Below are 19,894 nucleotides of genomic sequence, written 5' to 3'. Positions count from 1 at the left end.
AAGTTGTAAATGCTCTAACACCAGGGCTCCAGTGCAATGGATTGCTTTCAACTGTTCTTCTTCAATCCTCCTTATATGGACATGAATTACAATTATTTGAAATTATTTTGATTTTTATAAAAAAAAAAAAAAAAAAAGTGCAAACATGCTAAGTATGATAAGTAAATAAAAAAGGACACCGTATGAGCGCAATCCTTTCTTTAAAGACAGAACCAAAGAAAATACAGGTGTGTGTGTGTGAACTGACTGTGTGCGGAGGGTGAAGGCTGCGCTGGTGATTGAGGTAGGCAGGTTGAGTCCCTTGGTGATTTCCCTCCACAATTTCTTGTTGATGACCTCCACCAGGCCGCCTTTCTCTGTCACCAGCTGGTACAGCATGTACAGATCCAGGACCTGCTTGGCCATGATGGGAATACGATTCACCGGAGTGCCTGCAACAATACAGACATATATGAGTGCGCGCACACACACACACACACACACAAACCAGGGGAAAGGTCAACAGAGAGCAAAGCCTTTTTGTGGACAGCACTATGCTTCCTGCAGGGAATCCCCTTCTAAATAAGCTAAGATGAATTCTTTATTGATCCCCATGGGGAAATTTGCAGCTGCAAAGGGTAACTGAATTCAGTGGAGGAAATAACCAAAATAAAAGCACACAAAACCATCAGTGGAAGTTCTAAATAATTAAAGTAGGCAAACTCTGACTTCCAGTCAGAAAACTACTAACATACAAATAGATACAGGGCCATGACTTTAAGAGGTGACAGACAGTGGCTGGTTAAATGCACATATGTCTGGTCGAGTAGACAAATTTGTGATCCACAGCTGATCTGTTGTCAGTGGATACCCATCCTGGCTAGGCTGCTTTCTTGTGTTCATAGTTAGTGTGAGTTTGACTCAAAGAAAAGCCTGTATGAAGTATGAAACAAAATGCTTTTTGACTAAATCAATACTTGCATCTCCATACTGATTTGTGACACATGCTTTTTGCCTCTTAGAGAAATCAGACATTTGATTGAATATGTACATCAAATTAAATGAATACAAACTGTGATCCTGATCCTATACACAGCTCAGACTCAGATTTTATATAAAACATCATGCTGCCTAACCATCTGCATGTTGAGTGAACGCCTGCAGAGGGCACTCAGAGATTCTCAGTGCAGACTCTGCAGACCCGCCCACTAGCCATAAGGACACTGTAAACATCCAGTACTGGTTTTTCTGCTATGAGCGCATGTCTGTTGTCTCACAAGGCAAACATAGGGCTGCTGCTCTGATAAAAATCAACAATGAGTCAAACTAAGGATGACAAACTGACAGAACTGTATGGTGTCAAGAGACAGGAGTCATGCACAATGAATGGCTGGTGACTATAGTATCAGTTTGCATGCAAATGCAGTGGTGCAATTTTTCACAATTTCACAATCCACTCACTGGGTTGCTTTGGCTGTGGAAAACAATTGAGGATTTTGTGGCGTTTTTTTTGTTGCATCAATCACCAGTATTAAGATCCTGGATGATGGCTGAACTGATGATATGTGTGTGTGTGTGTGTATGTGTGTGTGTTGGGGATGGAGGGGCGTGGAAAGTAAACCAATCCATTTTCCAGGCACTGATACGACGTGTCCTTTCTAGTTATAGCCTGGGAACGGCGAGGAGCCGCACGGCCATAAAGCAATGATCTCTGAAATGAATAAAGACCCACCCATCGAGGTGAAAGATGAGAGCGCTGTGTCATATGTCAAAGAGAGAGAGAGGGGCAGAGAGAGAGGGAGGGAGAGAGAGAGAGAGAGAGAGAGAGAGAAGGAGAGAGAGAGAGAGAGGAATAGAGAGAGAGAGAAGGAGAGAGAGAGATAAAGAGAGACAGAAGAAGGCCTCCCAGTCAGACCAGTAATCTCTCTATCCAACCATTAAGAATTAAGGCATTTCTATGACCCTGGCTGAAGATAAAGCTAGGAAGGAATATAATACTGCAAGATAATGCATTGCATGGACAGAATGAGAGAGCACATGTAGCATACTGATGCAGGGGAATGTGAGTTACACACACACAGTTACATACCTCTTTTTTGCATGAAGCTGAAGAGGTCATCCAGAAACTCTTTTCTCTTTGGGTCCCCATCCAGTTCATACAGCTGTAGAGGCAAAAGGAGAGGAAGGAGAGAGATGAGGCAAATTGCAAATGGGTGAGGTGAGGAAATGGAGCTGCATCACCACGAGCTGGTGGAAAGAAAACTGCATTGTTACAAATGACGACCTTGATGACGAGATGATGTCATATGGAAAATCCGTGTTACCCACAAATGACAATGCGAAAAGTCATCCTTAAATATGATATAGGAAGTACAATTTGGATTTCCCTGTTGTCTGAGTGGAACAAGAGATGACAAAGAGAGATATGTAGAAATGCTGTTGAGCAGCCTTGTCTTGATGAGAACCTGATGTGGGTCCAGCTGCTGGCAGGGCCCCGGGCTCCGGAAAAGTTCAGTGAAAGTTAGCAGTAAAAGTGGGGCACACGCTCAGGGGAATGTAGTGAGGCCATTGAGCCTGCAAGGCTGTTTTTACCCAGCAAAGTTAGTCAGTTTGACAGTGGAATATCTTTGATTGGGGTCCCTTGACTTGGCAATCAAAGAAATATGCCTCCATACACAGCTGCTCTGGCATTAGTGGACAGGAATGAAACAGTGGACAGGGAGAGTGTAAATCAGAAGCCTCCTCTGGTAGAGCTAAGGCTTACTGGTGGCAGCAGCAGCAGCAGCAGCAGCCAGCCTTTCCAGAGCCTTCTAAACACTAACAGACCAACTCTCTGAGTGGCATTCAGTGCTCATTAGTGACGCCAAGCAGCCATAAGATCTTATTATCTGTTGGGGAGTGTGTGTGTGTGTGTGTGTGTGTGTGTGTGTATCTTGGGAGGGGGGGGGTTGACTGAAGAGGGCTGAAGGGGTGCTCGCTGATGTAGAAGACTGCTAGAGGCCAAAGGGAGGGGGGATCTTAATTACAGGATACATGCATTTCGTGGAGTACCGCTCCATAAATCTCGAAAATGATCCCCCCTCCCTTCCTCAAGTCCCTCTCTCTCTCTCTTTATCACACACACACACGAATATTTCCCCTTTAGTGAGGTAGGAGTTGCTGTCACATGGGAAACATGAGGTCATAGGTTCAAGTCCCAGTCCCCTCTGATGTAGTAACATAACTTCTTTCTGGAGCACAAAACAGGAGCTCACATTCAGTGGAGCACAATATAATTACACAACGCAATTGACCTTAATGACATGGTGACCATTTTGAACACTCAAAGTGGGAAACTCAACTTGGAAGGCTCATCTGTAGAGCCTATCAAACTAGAATTTCTCCAACACAATAATCGAGAACTTCTAACAGTTGTCATAATTCACATCAGCCTCAGGAACAAACACAATCACAGAAACAACTGCAGTAATTTGGCAGTAACGCTGGCAGTAAACTCTTAGCACGAATGAGCCAAATACGATTAAATGCCAAGCAATATCCTTCTGAATCTTTGAGATTCAACAGTTTCAAATATTTTTTCACTGTGAATTTGTAAAGAAAAAAAAAAAGTCTTGAAGAATGGCTGTTGAGTAAATAAAGTCCCTAACAAAGTAACTGGACCCCAGTGCACTCAGCCGTTATTTTGACATGAAATAGCAGGGTAAACATCGTTGGTATTGATGACATTAATTAAGGTTCAGTTCCATTTAGGTGTAGCAGAGCCTTTCCAGTGAGCCAGCATGAACAACACCAGGACTCTAGTTCTGCTACGCCTAAATAGAGCTGAACCTTAATTAAGGTCATAAGTAACACCTGTGTTTACCTGTTATTTTATATCAAAATGGCTGCTGTGAAAAAGGCCAGCTACAAAGATTTACTGCGAGTTAACCGTTACTTCCAACAGATGGTCAGAAGTGTGCTTTACACTCAATTGTCATTTAAAGGTTGAAAATTCATAAATATGAATACATATTTCTGATGTAAATGAGTAAGACATATGAAAGCCACTGAATTGAATAGACAAAAATCCCATTGTTCTGTTTCTTCAGATATAATGTGAACAAAGCAAAAGACCGACAGCCAGAGGAGTAACAAGAAAAGGTGTGAGCAATGCTGGCATAATATCAAATGGACTATTAGAGCTGAAATGTAATGATAAGTAGTCAGTTATAGCTATTGAAAAGACAAGACATGTAATTGCATTGTGAGTGCTATTGTGTTCAAAGGGATAATGTGAAGTCATTTTGGGGATTTGACAAGAGTCATTCTTTAACAATGGGTAAACGCAGGATAAATGCATACACATTTTACTCTTCACCCAAATCTGCTGCAATACTGATGCAGCAGTTACATAACAGCCGAATAAGTATCTACTGTGTATCTGGAGCCCCTCTCTCTGTGTTTGCCACTTTCTGTCTCTCTCTCTGCCAATGGGTTTCTTCCTCCCTCTGTGATTACTGGATACAGCTGCATCCTCTTCTCCTGAACCGCTTCATGAAGAACCTTATATACAGTGCCACCCCCCAACACATACACATATGTGTACACACACACACACAGACACACACACACACACACACACACACCCACAAGGAGCAGTTAATCCGACTGAGGTGGGTGTGGTTGTTATGGGCCTCTATAGGTTTTCATGTCATCTCAGATGTATAGTGCACACGCTGAGGCCTGTGGGGACACAGGGGCCTCTCCCTGGGTTTTAAGCTATGCTATACAGAAGAATGACAAGAAACTGGGCCAACTGGAAATGCTGAGAGAAGGCCGCTCATGTCCCTTCACTATATCACTTGACTGAAGCTAAACGTCTAGTACAATGAGAATCATATTTCACAATTTCCTGCTATAATGTCACAAAATGACCTAGCCTGATGTAAAGTTACTCAATTGGAGAAACATTAAAAACATCTCCCTCTGGCTGTCAACAGAACTGAACAGATGTAGAGTTCCAGTCTACTTTATGGTGAAAATTATATAACATACAGCCAGATATTAAAAACTGTTCTGAAAGGTCAACAGTCAGGAAATGTCAAAAAATTGAACAAAACGACTAATATTTCCTTACAATTTAAATCATTGCACTGGATCTTTAAGGCTTTACACTGAGCAAACAGGTGGAGGTTGCAAATTTAACTTTAACAGTTACTTGGTCACCAAACTCATCCTGATCATTCCAAATAGTGACACAAACCCAACCCATGATTTTCATTTTCCTATGAAACTCAAAAAAGTTTGCACAGCTGCAAAAAAGTTGCACTGTGTATATTCAGCCTTAAAAAACTTTGACAACAACAGAAATGCCTAAATCACAAAAAGCTGCAGGATTCATTTTTATTGAATCAGAGGAAAACCCTAATACACCAAAGATGTTTTTCTTTGCTACAAATGCCATAAAGCTGTGTCATAAATTATACCACAATATATAGCAGTGTGTATTGTTAAGTGTGCTGTTGACTGACTGGTCAACCATTGAAATACACCGAATACTTTTTTACAGTGATCTTTTTTTTTAAATATTAGACTTAGTATTAGTATTTGTATTGAAGTCAAAATTCCAGTATGGTGACTTTGAAGTCAAAGAGTTACCAAATGGAGGCCGGTCAGCTGCCAAAATGCCAGCAGCAGATTAGTTTAGCAGCCACAGATGAATATTAGCAGTGTTTGGTTGGGGGCTGCTGGCTGGTGGCTGGTAATTCCTGACTCTGGTTGTGTGTATGTAGGTCAGCTAGAGCCTGCAGATAAATCATAAACAGGCCGCAGAGACAGAAAACAAAGTGGTTTTATACTGCAGATAATCAGTAACCAAAGAGTAGCCTGTTGTTCTAACTTTGCTCCAATCAAATCAATCAAGTATATTGTATCAGGTAATACAAGGCTTGGTATGTGTGTGAGTGTGTGTGTGTGTGTGTGTCAGGTGAGGCTCACACACACACACACACACACACACACACACACACACACACACACACACACACACACACACACACACACACACACACACACACGAGCATGTGATCATAACTTAATTCCTTGCTAAGTAAAATACAGTGTTAATTTTATAACTTTATGCTTGATATTAAGAACAGTAAAACAAAGCTAGATACAAAAAATAAAAAAGTATCATGAGGAAAGTAGATCAATATATATATATATCAATGTCAAGGTCATTAACAAAGAACCCTTTCCTGTAGCTCCGCCTTTAAAACCAGGTTAAGGCAACACTGATGTCATATTGTGATATTACAATAACCAAAACCTAAGATGATCAATTTTCACCATCTGCTGTTGCGAGAAACTCTGAAAGCTTTAGCTCGGTTTGCTCTGATATAAAACACCCCGATCTGTTTTGTGCCGTAAAGCAATCAAGCACATTTCCTGACAAATTCCACTTACCGTTGAACAATGTGCTGTGTAGCGACTGCTTGAGACCACCTGTATTCTCAGTGATGGTCTCATTTGTTTAGTAATTACACTAATGTCAAAAAATTAATATGACAGTAATATGTTTATACTAAAATGATACGACAAAGCATCATCTTCCTTTTCTCCTCACCTTTGCTTTCTTTCCCTGATACTTCCCCATATGGCTCTGATCTTTGACCTCTTTACTGTTTGTTACATGTAATGTTCATTCATTCTTTTTCCAAACTGCTTATCGTGAGGCTTACCCTACCCTTGAGCAAAAGCATCAGGTAAAACATCTTAAATGTGCACACACAGTTGACCAGGAAAGTGGGGGAAGGGAAGGCATGGCCAGCAGGGGGAAGGGATAAGGATATGGCTCATGAACACATGATCAGCCACATTCAAACAGTGCATTGTTCCTGGACAAAGCCGCTGTTATGGTGTTGCTTTTACATGTACTTATCAAGCAAATAACCCCACACCACAGCTTCCACCCCGTGCAGCAACATCGATTCTATAAATGCAGAATGAAAAAAACAAGTTCAGTAGATAACCGATCCAGCAGTTCAATATCACCGAAACTACAGGGCTGTGACTATACTTTTTTATCCCAACCTAACAAGACAGACCACAAAGATGAAGCTGAATCGAACATTTACATTGATATTTTGGGTGGTTAGGTCATAAGTCACAGTATTCACATATGAGTGAGATCAAATGGATGACAGTGACATGAAGACACTGAGATGTGGAAAAGACGGGAAATGCACCTTCAAATAAATGTGCAAAGAGTATTTTCAGGGCCAGTCAAAGAAAAAGATATGGATTCAAGTTAATACATAATCCATCATACTTTCTTATTCCAATTTAGGGCCAAGGAAGGCTGGAGACTATCCCAGCATGTATTGGGTTGCAGACACCACACATCACACATACAAGAAGACAAAAAAAGTTGCCCCTGGAGTGAGCTGCATCAATCATGGGGACACCACTGATTTGTTATATAACTAACCACCAGTGTGTGTTTAATGGCTTCTGTTCATAGCTGACAGTTTGCCCTGGTGCACCTTCACTGTGGTGGTTACATTCTTGGCATGGTGCATTCAAATATTTAGTTTTTCTTTTAGGGCAGAAGTCTTAATTTCCTTTTATGTACTGAAAGAACATGTTATCTTTTGGCTGATAAACCAGTACAGCGAGGTCTTTCTGAGACATGAAAGTGGGATATTAAAATTACACTGCTCTTTTTCTGTGTCTGTCTGTTCTGCTTGACTGGAACGTGAGAAAGGTGGATTCTTCAACCAGAATCTGTTCAGCTATGGTGGCTATATAGTATAGACCTTTTTTTTTTTTTATAGCAGCAGCAAAAGATCTAGGGTGCATATATGGTTCATGCTGGCTCACTGGAAAAGCTCTGCTACATTTTAATGGAACAGAACCTTAATGTCATTAGTAAGAGTTGTGTTAGCCTGCTATTTCATGTCAAAATGGCTGCTGTGAAAAAAGTCTTCTGCTGCTCATGTTAAATACCCACATGCTCTGTTTATTCCAAACAAACTGGAAACGTAAGACATCACTGTGCAACAGAGGATTTTTCCCAGGAAAAACGTGACCAGAAAAAGTGTTTAGAACAGCAACTGTGATGCCAATATCCCCACCTTTGACTGAAACTAACAGCTTGATGTCCCTTCTATGGGTGTTTTCAAAATCATTCTGGGAAACGTTAAGAAAAAAAAAATCACCAGCTGAAGCAGAAGTAGAAGAGGCAATTTGAAAGTAAATAACATTTACAAATAACCCCTGGAATGCACTGAATGTAACAAAGTTCTGATATTAACAGTGTAAGACTAGATGAGGGTGGAATTTTCCTTAAAGCCACTCAATCAAATGTGTTAATAAAAAACAAAGAACAAAGAGAGGGACACTAAGACCAAAATGTTTGTGACTCTTCAAAGTCAAGACTTGCCATTGGTGCAAGACAATCTTTCTAGCCCACCACAGGTCATGTTAGTGGTTGTGCATACATTAAAAGCTTTAGTAAATTGGGGCCTATGTGTCACTTTTACTTTGCTTGCCTGTCACACAAATCAAAGACAGTCCAGACAGATGTTTAATTGTTTCGTTGAGATCTGTCAATCGGGGCAGTGAGAGTGCAACACGCCTCGGTGTACTATGCTGAAGAGCCATCCAATTGCAGATACAATTAACAGCAGTGCATTGACAGGTGGCCCCAAACAAACATCATAATCCAAACTGATTGGCTGACCTCACAAATTCTGCTGCATTGACTGAGAATGAGGAGCTGAGCAAACTATCGGCAAGAGGCAATAATACTGCACTAACTGGCTGTGTTTGACAAAGCTTCATCTGCACCAATTGCAAAAGAAATAATAAAATCCCATGTTTGAGTATAAAAGCTGTGCTGCAGTAGCACCGAGAAGCAGTGATTCACAAATTCCAAAGGCAATCGTTTCTTCAAGGTTGCTATGGTGGCCTGATGTAAAATTCTAGGGCTACACATTACTGCCTGTAAGTATGTCACAGTGTCTCCATGACTTACAATTTTCATTCCCTCCTGGATATAATGTTTTTCTATTTTTTCCTAGTTCTTCTGGGCTAAAAAATCACCATCTATTATGTAAGGAATATGTGAACTGTGAACCAAGTTGTAAAACACAGTACACCCTGCAGCGTCCTGACATAGGCTTCAGCCCCCCTGACTCTGAGCGGGAATAATTCCTATAAAGTGACAAACAAACAACAAAATTCCATAGATCATACCAGGGATACTGCATGTTTAGCATCATATCTACAAGATATATAAACTTAATGTTACTGCTTATCTTTTCCCAAAACAAGCAGTCATATTTTAGAACTCCGATTTAATTTCTCCGACCATTTATCGAGCCATTGGTTTCCATTCACTCAACTACAGTAAGAAAATGACCCTCCAGAGGCTTCAAACTTTCTTAACACCAGTATTCCATCATCGTAATTAAGCTGTCTATATTAGTTTTCCTAAAAGCAGCAGCACTGGTATGTTCTGATGACTGGAAATTGGGTGTAGTGAAATAGTCTCTCCATTGGAAAATAGTCTCCGGGGAAATGTTTGCTTTGCATAGCGAATTGTCAGTTCTGTGGTTTATGAATGTTGATGACTTTGTTAGACAAAGAAGTAGAACATTCTCTGACTTCCTGTCCTGGATTATACTACTCAAAATTCAGCAATGTTCCAGAAATTCCAGTGGGAACCCTGCCTCTTTAAAGCAGGAGAAGTTGTATGCCAGGCCTTATCTATATGGGTCTTTGGCAAATGTTTTTTAACACACCGCTCCCTCTGGGAATAACAGGACATACAGTAACTCGCACTGACATGAGAAGAGGGTGAAAACCACTTGATGGAGGTGTAACATAAAACAAGACTGTCTGAGCACCATCCCAAGTTACATGTACACCATTCCTCCTTGAGACTGTCAGCTGCCAGCGGCTCGCAGATTTGGATAAGAATCAGAAATGGCAGCCAGCTCTGCCAGGCCCCTGAGAGTCATGCATGATATCTGCTTTAACCACACTACTAATGAGAAGTATCATGATGACGGACACCCAGACAGGGCTTGGCAACACTGTGCATAGCCTGATGTTGAAGTCTTGAACGGGAAGTGGGTGTAGCAATGATTCAGGATTGGCACGTGCTTTAAGAGCAATCAAATAGCTGATACTGCACGCAGTCAGTCTTTCCTCAAAGTAATTACCCTCATGAAGATCCAAACATGAGACGTTTAACCTTGCAGGCCAAAAGAAAAAAAAAACTGATTTAGATAGGCATCTAATGAACGTTCGTGTGAAACCTCAAGGTATTTATTCAGCGCCAGTGGAGATGCCGTGATAATGTTCGTCTGTAACGGCAGAAAGATGTAGATGGAGATAGAGGAAAAGCAACAGGTTCAGCAGAAGGTCACAACAGTGGAGAGCATTTCTTTGTGTCAATTTAATCACCATAGCCACAAAAAAACAACATGTAGACATTAAATCTGGCCTGGCTGGATGGCTTAAAGGGGCATTCTGCTGCACCGCTGCTATTTAGCACAGAGTTGTTAAGTGAAGAAGGGCAGACAGATACAGGGATGGGTGCTCAGATTGTCAGTCAGAATGACTGATGGGCAGGGTGATGAGTTTAATGGTTGACAGCCTTAATCCGCCCCCGCTTCCCTCTATCCACCCCTCACCCCAACCCTCTGTCCATGTGGCTCCTCAGAGATTGAGATGTCATGATCACTCCAATCAATAAAAAGATGGGCTGCAATTTAACCTCAACCAACCTTTAGGTTTGTCCTTTCCTTGTTATCTGTTCTGCATTCTCCACCCTCTACCCCCAACCCTTACCCCCACACACCACCACCATCCACTGCATAGGAGTTTGGTAACCAAAAAAAGGAAAAAAAAATCTACAAATGTACTAATGTACACACTGGTACTACTTTATTGTACAATAAAGTGTGTGTGATCACAAAAGTGTTTGTAAGTTCAGCTACATAAGCCAAGTGGACCTCATTCATTAATATATGTTGAAACGTTCTTAATTTGTGTACAGAATAAGTGCAAAATTTCAACCGGATTCATATCACTTGTGTACTACCAGTCAAATGTGTTCTTACCCCCTTGCATTATACTACTGAATCAGGATTATTGTAAATCGACAGGCACATGCCTGCAATCAATAATTAGCATGCTACTGCACAACATTTTTCTATGTGGAAAACTGTCTTGCAAAGAGGTGAAGCAGTGGAGCAACTGAAAAAAAGACAAACATAGTCCCTGAAAGTGCAAAGAAGAAAAACTTTACATATGCCAATATCCAAACAACTGTTAGAGGTAGACCCCCCAAAAAGCAGCAATGCAGAATTGAGGCTCCAGCAGTATAGACAGAGCTTGAAAGAGGTGCTACACTCAAGTCAGATGTCTCCCTTGCCATGCCCAAACAATTGGTGAATGTCAGCTATTATCATGAAAAAAAAAAGACAGAGCAAAGCCAAATGTGCACTAAAGGTTAAGGAGTGAAGTGCTGACAGGGTACCAGTGATGTTCTTCATGATACAATGTCAGACTGGAGAAAGTGTACCCTACTTTCCATGAAGCCTGAGCTGTATTTTGCCGAATACAAAGCCAATGTCCTTAGCTTTCCAGCACACATTTAGTCCAGAATAGTCAGTGATTCAGACCTTGAAAATGCAGGCAAGTATCAGAGTTTGACCTATTTCTTCATCGATTCTGTGAAGAATGAAAGCTTTTAACACTCACTACCTTTTAAGAGGCATCTCAAGGCAACAGCACACAAGCATACCCTTTGTTCAGTTGAATGCTTTCCACTGGGTTCCTGGTTCAAAAGATGCCACTTACTTCTTTGTTTGTGGACATGTATGGCCATTCAGTGTAGCGCTTATAGTGTGATACAAGGCTACAGTATTGAATTCCTCAAGTGGGAACAAGAAGTAGGGGAAGAAAGAGATGAACCAGAACCTATGTATCCCTCTCAGAAAAGAAAAAGGGCCAGGCTCATAGGAGATTTAGACATAATGGTGGCACCTACAAGGAAGGATGTGGGGCTGTTCATTTCCTTATTCTGTATCAGGGCTTGGATCACAACTATGGATTACAACTTCCTCAGGAGGAAATCTAAAATGTTCAAGGATAGTTATATACAGGTATCTTGGAAATGAAATACAGAAAAACATGTCAAATAGAGAAAGACACTGGAGTAAAGTGCTAGTCTCAGCCTTTATGCAATCTTTGTTTACATTCCTGCTCTAACCCCCCTCCTCTACTCCATATTGAGCGCCTGCCAATTTCCAGAATCCCCTTGGCTGTACAGTTTCTGACATCAGCTCCATGCTGCACGCTGGGCGCTGGAAATCATCCAAATGCTCTGCAGCGCTTCGCAGCCAAAACCAGCATTTACTAGGCTACATGTTCTGCTTGGCTCCAGTTCAAAACCTAACTCCACTTGACACTTTTTCCTCCTCCCTCGGTCACACCTACCCTTTTGGCCTCCTGCACTGTTCCTTCTCCACTCAACAGGAAGATTTTAATAATTCCCATGCTGCTTCATTCTTTGTTTAGGGCCTTTTGTTTTCTTGACAAGATCTTTTCTTTTTGTTAAACACAGACTGCTCAACACAGGGGTTTTTCCCCAGGCACATCATAACAAATTAAGTGAAGAACTCCTCTCTGCTGATGAATTTAACCATTACAGACCTTTAACTCAAAATTGAAGTCTGACAGACTCCATAAGATTCTCTTTCAAGCTAAATTTTACTCATGTTACAACAGTTACAGATAGATTGAGGGAAAAAAACAACAACCAAAAGTCAGTCTTTAGTGTCTTGCTTTACTAATGACCAAGGTGCACAAAGGCAGCTGTAATTTTCCCTCAAACACTGACTACACTTGAGGGGCCAGGGGAGCTCCAGGGTCCAAACAGAAAGCAAATACGCTGTCAATTTAATCTATAAATGTAACTGCTATTTCCTAGCATATTTTTATCTATCACCACTGGCTTGTACAGAAAATGAGTATGATAAAAAAAACAAATAAGATATTTCACCTCTAAATTTCAAAACAGCTGTCAGTTGCCAGCAGCATGCCATTTCTACTGCTGAACCTCTAACTAAACAAATCTAGAGCAGTGAAAATGCTCAAGTTCAGATGACATGCAAAAACCACAACATGGTCTGACCTATTCATGCCAGCCTGAGAATGAGCTAACTGGTCATCGGTGGAGGCCGATCAAAAGGCCTCAACACAACTACAGGGGAATATAAAGGCAGCCAGTGCTTAGCAGACAGCCATATCAGCAGAATCCGCCTGACGGGCAATCCCAATAAGTGTCGCTGCTGATTGGCTCTCATTTACACTGCACTTCCTGTGGTCACTAACAGCCCCTCCTCTCAATGTATAGTGTGTGAGTGTGTGTGTGTGTATCTGAGCAAATCAATGTTTAATGCCAATTCTCCTCCATTCGCCCTGATCATGGTGAGTGCCATGAATTTTTAAAGACATCCCCCCTTTACTGTCCATCTGGGCTCCATCTGCCCTGCTGCTGGTGGTTAAAGCAGACAGAGACACAGGAGAAAAGACTTCAAAGGCTCTGTGTGGCTACTGGGGGGGGGGGGGGGGGGGGGGGGGGGGGGGGGGTTTGGCCTGCAGAGAATATTGTTTGTAAAGAAAGCGGTTGGTTGTCCGTAGACTATCATGTGGGATGTGTAGATTTTGACAAATTCCACGTTAATGGAACCACACTGGAGTTTTACTTTCACAAACATTTTTTGGAGGCAGCTGTAACCTCAGTAGCTGAATTAAACCTTGGTTGTCTGGTTGCAGATTTGCTAAAAAAGGCAAAAGGGGAACTCGGTGTAATTTATATTTAAAAACAAACAAACAAACAAACAAACAAACAAACAAAAAACAGAAGGGGTAGTGACTTCTTTTCATTCATGGCCATAGCAATCAGGGTGTTGGAAGGATTGTTGGAAAGATTGCCATAACATTTGGCATAGAAATTTATGTCCATTTCCTCACAGGATGAACCCTATCAATTTTAGTAACCTTGTGTTCTTTCCTCTAGCACCAAAATGTTAACTCTGTACACAAGACCATTCCGCCAGCACCACCATCGGGCCAAAACATACAAACACCATTCATCCACTTCTTGCATTTGTCTGACATGTACCTTCAGTAAAGTTACTTAGCCGAGGTGTTTCTTGTTCTGCTTCATAAAGTGTTTTGGAGTTATACTAAGTCCCTGACCTAAAAATAGAATGTGAAAATGAAAGGGAAGAAGTATTGCAAACATTTTACTTCATGCTTAGCAAACTGTACTGACATTGTCGAGCAGCTGTAATTGTGACCCTGGTGAAACAGACAGTAATTACTGCTTGGAGAATGAGCTGCAAATTCACTGTTGTCTACATTCTGGTGATGAAGCCAAGGTTTATTTTTAAGCTGTTCACTTAACTTCAGAGATGCATATCAACTGATTTAACAGCAAAAAATCGCCTCTGTCTCATCTGATGTTTCTGGAAACCAAATGTTTTCATCTACCCAAAATGTTGGCTGGTAGTTTCCCAAATTCATCCACAATGTTGATTTTTCAGCAAATATGATTTTTAGAATTTTTGAAAATGACAGTTGGCAATGGGTCAAATTTCCTGATAGAGTGAACTACCTAGGATGCATTTTATGGACTTTGATGTGCAGGAGATAGGAGGTAGTAAGTTCAAAATTAAACAAAACTAGCCAAACAATCAAAACAAGCTATTTTAAGCTAATATTAGTAAAATATTTAGGTCCCTGTTTGCAGGCAGCAGCTATGTTGTCTCAATTTTCATTCTGGTGCTATATTTATATGAGGCAGGCTGTCACATCAGCATTTATTCAGTGTCAAAACATTTGCTGGTTAACTTACTGACAGTCAAAATTTACCAGCATTTGGCTGGTGGCTGATGGGAACAGATGCATCTAGGCCTTATGGCTATAGGATGGACAGAGCGCATACACTTCAGAGGGAGCATAAACATTTCTTGGAAAAAAGGATGGAGGTTGCAAGGCAAGAAGTGATGTGATATGGATATATCATGGGGCAGGAGTGTGTAAATATGTGGGGGGGTGGGTTGAGGTGGGGAGGAAGATTGAGCGACTATCACTGAAATAACACAGCTGAAATGGTGCTCCACCATGAAAAGCAAATCAGTTTCAATGACAAAATAATCTGAAAATGCTGGCATAATTTGATACATGTATAAATCCTTGTTTTAATATTCAGCCGTGCCCTGCCACAGCAAGATATGCGATATCAGATGCCTCTGGCAAAGAGCCTCGAATGTTTTGATTAATTCGCTAATAACCACATCATAATCAGACATCCGAACAGGCAGCGCCTCCTGGCTTGATTTAGTTTGACCTTTCAACTAAAAAAGAGGGGGGAGTAGAAGATGACTCCATACTTCACTAGGAATGTAGTTTGGGCTCTGGTTGCTATCGTTTAGTTGTGGCCCCGGGCTAACCTCACCTGAATGTTTAGTTTGTGTGTGTGAGAGAGAGAAAGAAAGTGAGAGAGAAAAGAACAGTTTACAGTTTGGAAGAGCTCCAACTGCTGTGGACTGATAGAGACACGCAGTGTTTCTGCTGAGGATCTGGGGTCCAGAATGGCCACATTATCGCCCTGCCTCAGGCACATTCCAACAGCCTCCACCCACCTGCCCAAAATAAACCGTACAGCTTTAACCCCTTCCTCCCCACCCCAACTCCCTCAGAAACCATTCTGCCAGGTTCAGCCTGCATGCAGATTGACTCCACATTCAATTTTACATTTACGCTCCAGGCTACTATGAAATGGTTGGGGTGTGGTGGTGTAGGGGGATGGGGTCATATAATTAATGAATCACTTCATCTGTTGTGCAATACATGTGTGCGGGATGATGAAATTTGCTGAAATTGTACATGTCACATAAATGGTTGCATAAGGTGGAGATTTTACAATCAGCCACTTCTCGATTTAGCATGCAAAACTTGAGTTTGAGTTAAAAGTGCATAAAAAACCTTCCTCTATAAATTCCACTACTCTCCATTTTTTCATGATAGGAGGTAAAAACAAATTGCATACACAGTTGAAAAAGAAAAGGATAACTCTGGGCCAAAACCAAATTATAGCTGAACTTGCTGAGAGCTCAATTCACATGGAATTAATAACATCTAGAGCAGTGAATTCAAATTATAGACATGACAGATTCAAACAGGATAAAAATGACCAAACATCACCTCAGTCATTACAAATCACTGGAAAACTTCATTTAATATTACTTCTGTGTGCATAAATGAAAGATTAATACCCCGGGGCAAAGGCCTAGGGCCACAACTCCCTGAAAACAGATGTGAAAATCATCCCTGTGTCCGTATGTCACTCTCAACTCAAACACTTTGAAACATAGGCTACACTGCTGCAGTACAGTTTTCCTCTTTGGTCTCACTCTGAAACTTTAGGGGCTGATGTATAGACGTTACAGAGGTTTTCATAAAGGCTGGATTGAGTAACATTATCTTAACAGACAAGGTGCTGTCTCCCTTGATTATGTAACGGTCAGCTATAGTCATGAGAAGTGGCTGACTGACATCTCATGATAAAATGTACTGGGACACACGATTAATTCCATATCTCACACTTGTGCATGGGTGTCATGGCACCGAGACATAGGTAGACTAATGCCTATCCAGAGCAGAAATTAAAGCCACTCATACTAAGCATTAGTTAGAGAACCAGAGTACATGTTTTATGGAGGTTATCATGAATGCACACTATAATTTCAGCAAGTCCTATATTACAGAATCTATGGTTGGAAAATTATAACAACTCATGCATGTAGTCTGAGTGCAAAGCAATGGGAAACATTAATACTGGATACCTGAATTGCAATTTACTGGTTCTATCAATACACATTTCCAAACAAAGGCTCTTGGAGAAATTATTTTAACCAACTTCCTTTTCCCAAGTATAATGTAGTGAGTACTATAAGCTGCTGCTACAGTCTGAGACAAGCTTTAAGGTTTGAAACATTGCTACAGGCCATGAGCATGTTTGCAATTTCAATAGCGGTTACTGTTATGCAATGTATGCTGCTAGTACATAAAATGGTGACTTAATGGAGCCACACATTAAACAAAACAAAGCCAGCCTGGGTTTCTGCATTGTATCAGACCTGCAGGCAACATTCCAAAATTAGCTTTGTTTCAGTGAAAGAAAAATGTTATCCACTGTTCATTTGATAAACACAAATGACTGTAAACCCCAGAAATGTTAATAATTTAGGGGAAAAAAAGCCATTACAAAGCCAAAACACCATTTTGTTGATACTACTTGAATGCACAATATATTTTCCAGGGCATTAAAAAATACTACAAATATAAGTATTGAATTGACGGAAACTAATACCACAGTTTGCCATCAGCAGTGAACTCTGAGTGGATTTTACATCATTATTGAGTCCCAGAGAATTCTCAACACCAGCCCTCCGTCTAAATTTAGCTGTTGACACAGCTCAATCTCCTCATGTAAAGAGACCATTTTATTCCACCAGGGCCCCTGCCATCATATCCAGCCCACTACCATGTTTATAGTAAACACCGGCGTGGTAAAGCTGTTAAAATGTACTCCAACCCCCATGCAGTAGTCACCTTTGCCTTTTTAGCCTGCTGTCCTACTCATCACAGGAAACTAACTTTTATATTTTTGGGCCACAGTGGTTAGCAAATGTCAACCCCCAGCTCACACTAAACTTTTCAACCAAACTAAACTTTTCTTGTTTTGAAAATGATTCCAAGCAACAGTAATAAGTGCAAGAGCCAAAGCTGCCATGTGTCTGACTGAGCTACAGGAGGTCTTAGTTTTAAATGCCTGCAGTCATCTACACTAAAATGTTTCCCATTCAGCTCAAGCGCATGAGTTTCTGTTTTGAGAAAACAGCTGTAAGAAGAATATGGGTCAAAGACAATTTCAGCTTGAGAACAGATATAACAAATACCCCTCTGGTGCCAGAATGACAGTGACTACGTTTACATGCACACCATATTCTGGTATTATTCAGAATATTCACAATATTCCGGTTGCGCACGTGTCATGGAAACACGCACCGAACCGGATTAAGGTCATATTCCGGTTGGAGAGAATTCCGAATAAGACCCCTGGCATATGCCTGTTCCAACCGGAATATTGAGGCATGCAAACACCTTAGTCGGAAAATGCCCCGAACCAGAATATTCAGTCAAGACTGCGCATGCTCGATTCGCAAGGAATTCTGGGGCGTCTTTGTTGCTATGGTTACTGCAAGTGGGATCAAATGACATGGCGCACACTACAGCATGGCGAACAGCATCAAGAGCCAGGAGACTGCAGTCTGCCTTCAACTAATGAAAGACATGCCCTGCGTTCCAATACTCATACTATCATACTATTTAGTAGGGAAAAAAAGATTTAGTGTGTCCCAATACATAGTATGTCAGATGCAGTATGCCAAGAGTACCAGGATGTTCTACTATATCCGGTCAGATTTCGCAGTATGGATTTCAGCATGCTGTTCTGGCCATTCTGACCCACAATCCTTTGTGCAGCGGACGTTACGTCGCACTGCGTGTACAGGCCACGCCCACATACGGACGACAACAAAACACACATATCGCACAAAACTCGCTCAGTGACAGCAGAAGCAACAGGAAGACAGAAGATAATAAATATGACAAAGGACAGCGCAGTATGAAACAGCACCAGCATTTTGACAACAACATTCAAATTTGCCGCTTCGGACGGCGGCGGAAGTGAGCGAGAGGGCCGGACTTCAGGGATGATGTATGTAGTGTGTCCCAATAGTATGCATATGCATGCATATTTCATACTAAACTGCATACTTTGTAAGGGCAGCTGCAGTACCTACTAAAAGTAAAAAGTATAAGTATGCGATTTGGAACGCAGGGATGGAGTATATCGATGGGAGAAAACACAGAAAGAGCAACAGTAGAAGAAGAAGAGGACTTCTTCTTCTGTATTTCCGGCAGACCAGACGCCTATACGCGTTCTGCTGCCCCCCACGGCTGAGTGTCGCATTACGTAAGAGAGTGGAATACGCCGAAACACGGGAACATGCCAAGTAACATATAAACGGAATATTCCAGTTGCTGCAGTGCAGTTACCTTAACCGGAATATTGACCCGAACCGGAATATGGTGTGCATGTTAAGGTAGTCAGTGTATAACAGAGAAGCAAGGGAATAAGAGCCATGGAAGCATTACCAGATCAGGCAAGGAAGAGGAGGAAGAAGATACAGGAGGGAGATGAGGCATTCACCTGTCTGAACTGCTCTTCATATGTCCAGTCTCCATGGTCCTGGCCACCCAGCTGGCTGTGTGTGGCGTGGGGTGGCAGGATGGCTACACGGGGCTCCTGATCCACGCAGGGCCTGGCCTTCAGCAGCTGGGAGTGGGGGTGCAGCTGGCGGTGGGGCAACAGGAGGATGCCCTTGCCAGGGGCCACAGCGTCACGGCTGGTCGGCAGGCCCTCCTCTGCCAGATCATCATCAAAGTCCTCCTCCATCTCACCCTCAAAGTCGTCCTCATCCCATTTCTGTTTGCTGTGGGACAAGGAGACAACACAGTGGATTTGTTTTGCTTGCTGAGTCTGCTGGCCCTGCCTTCATTTTCCATGGGTTAATTATTTGATGGAGGTGGCTATTGCCATTGTATATTTCAGAGTACAAAACAGATGAAAAAAACAAGATTTTTAGGAGAAAAACATCAGCATTATTGTCAAATCAGAAGAGGTGGAAAAACGTGATGGCAGCTCAATGATATAACTTGCTCACATGTTTAAGTCAGTGGAATGCCCACATCCAACATAGTGAATATGATCAATTGCTGTGGC

General features: G+C 41.7%; 1 protein-coding gene across 3 annotated transcripts in view; it reads right to left on the bottom strand.

The window, feature by feature from the left end:
- The window catches only part of arid3a (AT-rich interactive domain 3A), a 48,895-nt gene that overhangs the window by 8,772 nt on the left and 20,229 nt on the right, over positions 1 to 19,894 (bottom strand). For all 3 annotated transcript variants that reach the window (XM_030049701.1, XM_030049702.1, XM_030049703.1), the window contains exons 3-5: positions 19,322 to 19,604; positions 2,069 to 2,141; positions 248 to 431 (exon numbers count right to left, since the gene is read on the bottom strand). In XM_030049701.1, coding sequence (XP_029905561.1) covers positions 248 to 431; positions 2,069 to 2,141; positions 19,322 to 19,604 — 540 coding nt within the window. The remainder of the gene's footprint in view (positions 1 to 247; positions 432 to 2,068; positions 2,142 to 19,321; positions 19,605 to 19,894) is intronic.

The sequence above is a fragment of the Myripristis murdjan genome, chromosome 4 (genome assembly GCF_902150065.1).
Source record: "Myripristis murdjan chromosome 4, fMyrMur1.1, whole genome shotgun sequence".
Classification (NCBI taxonomy): domain Eukaryota; kingdom Metazoa; phylum Chordata; class Actinopteri; order Holocentriformes; family Holocentridae; genus Myripristis; species Myripristis murdjan.
The sequence above is the reverse complement of the archived record's forward strand: the minus strand, read 5'-3'. Positions and strand labels throughout refer to the sequence as shown.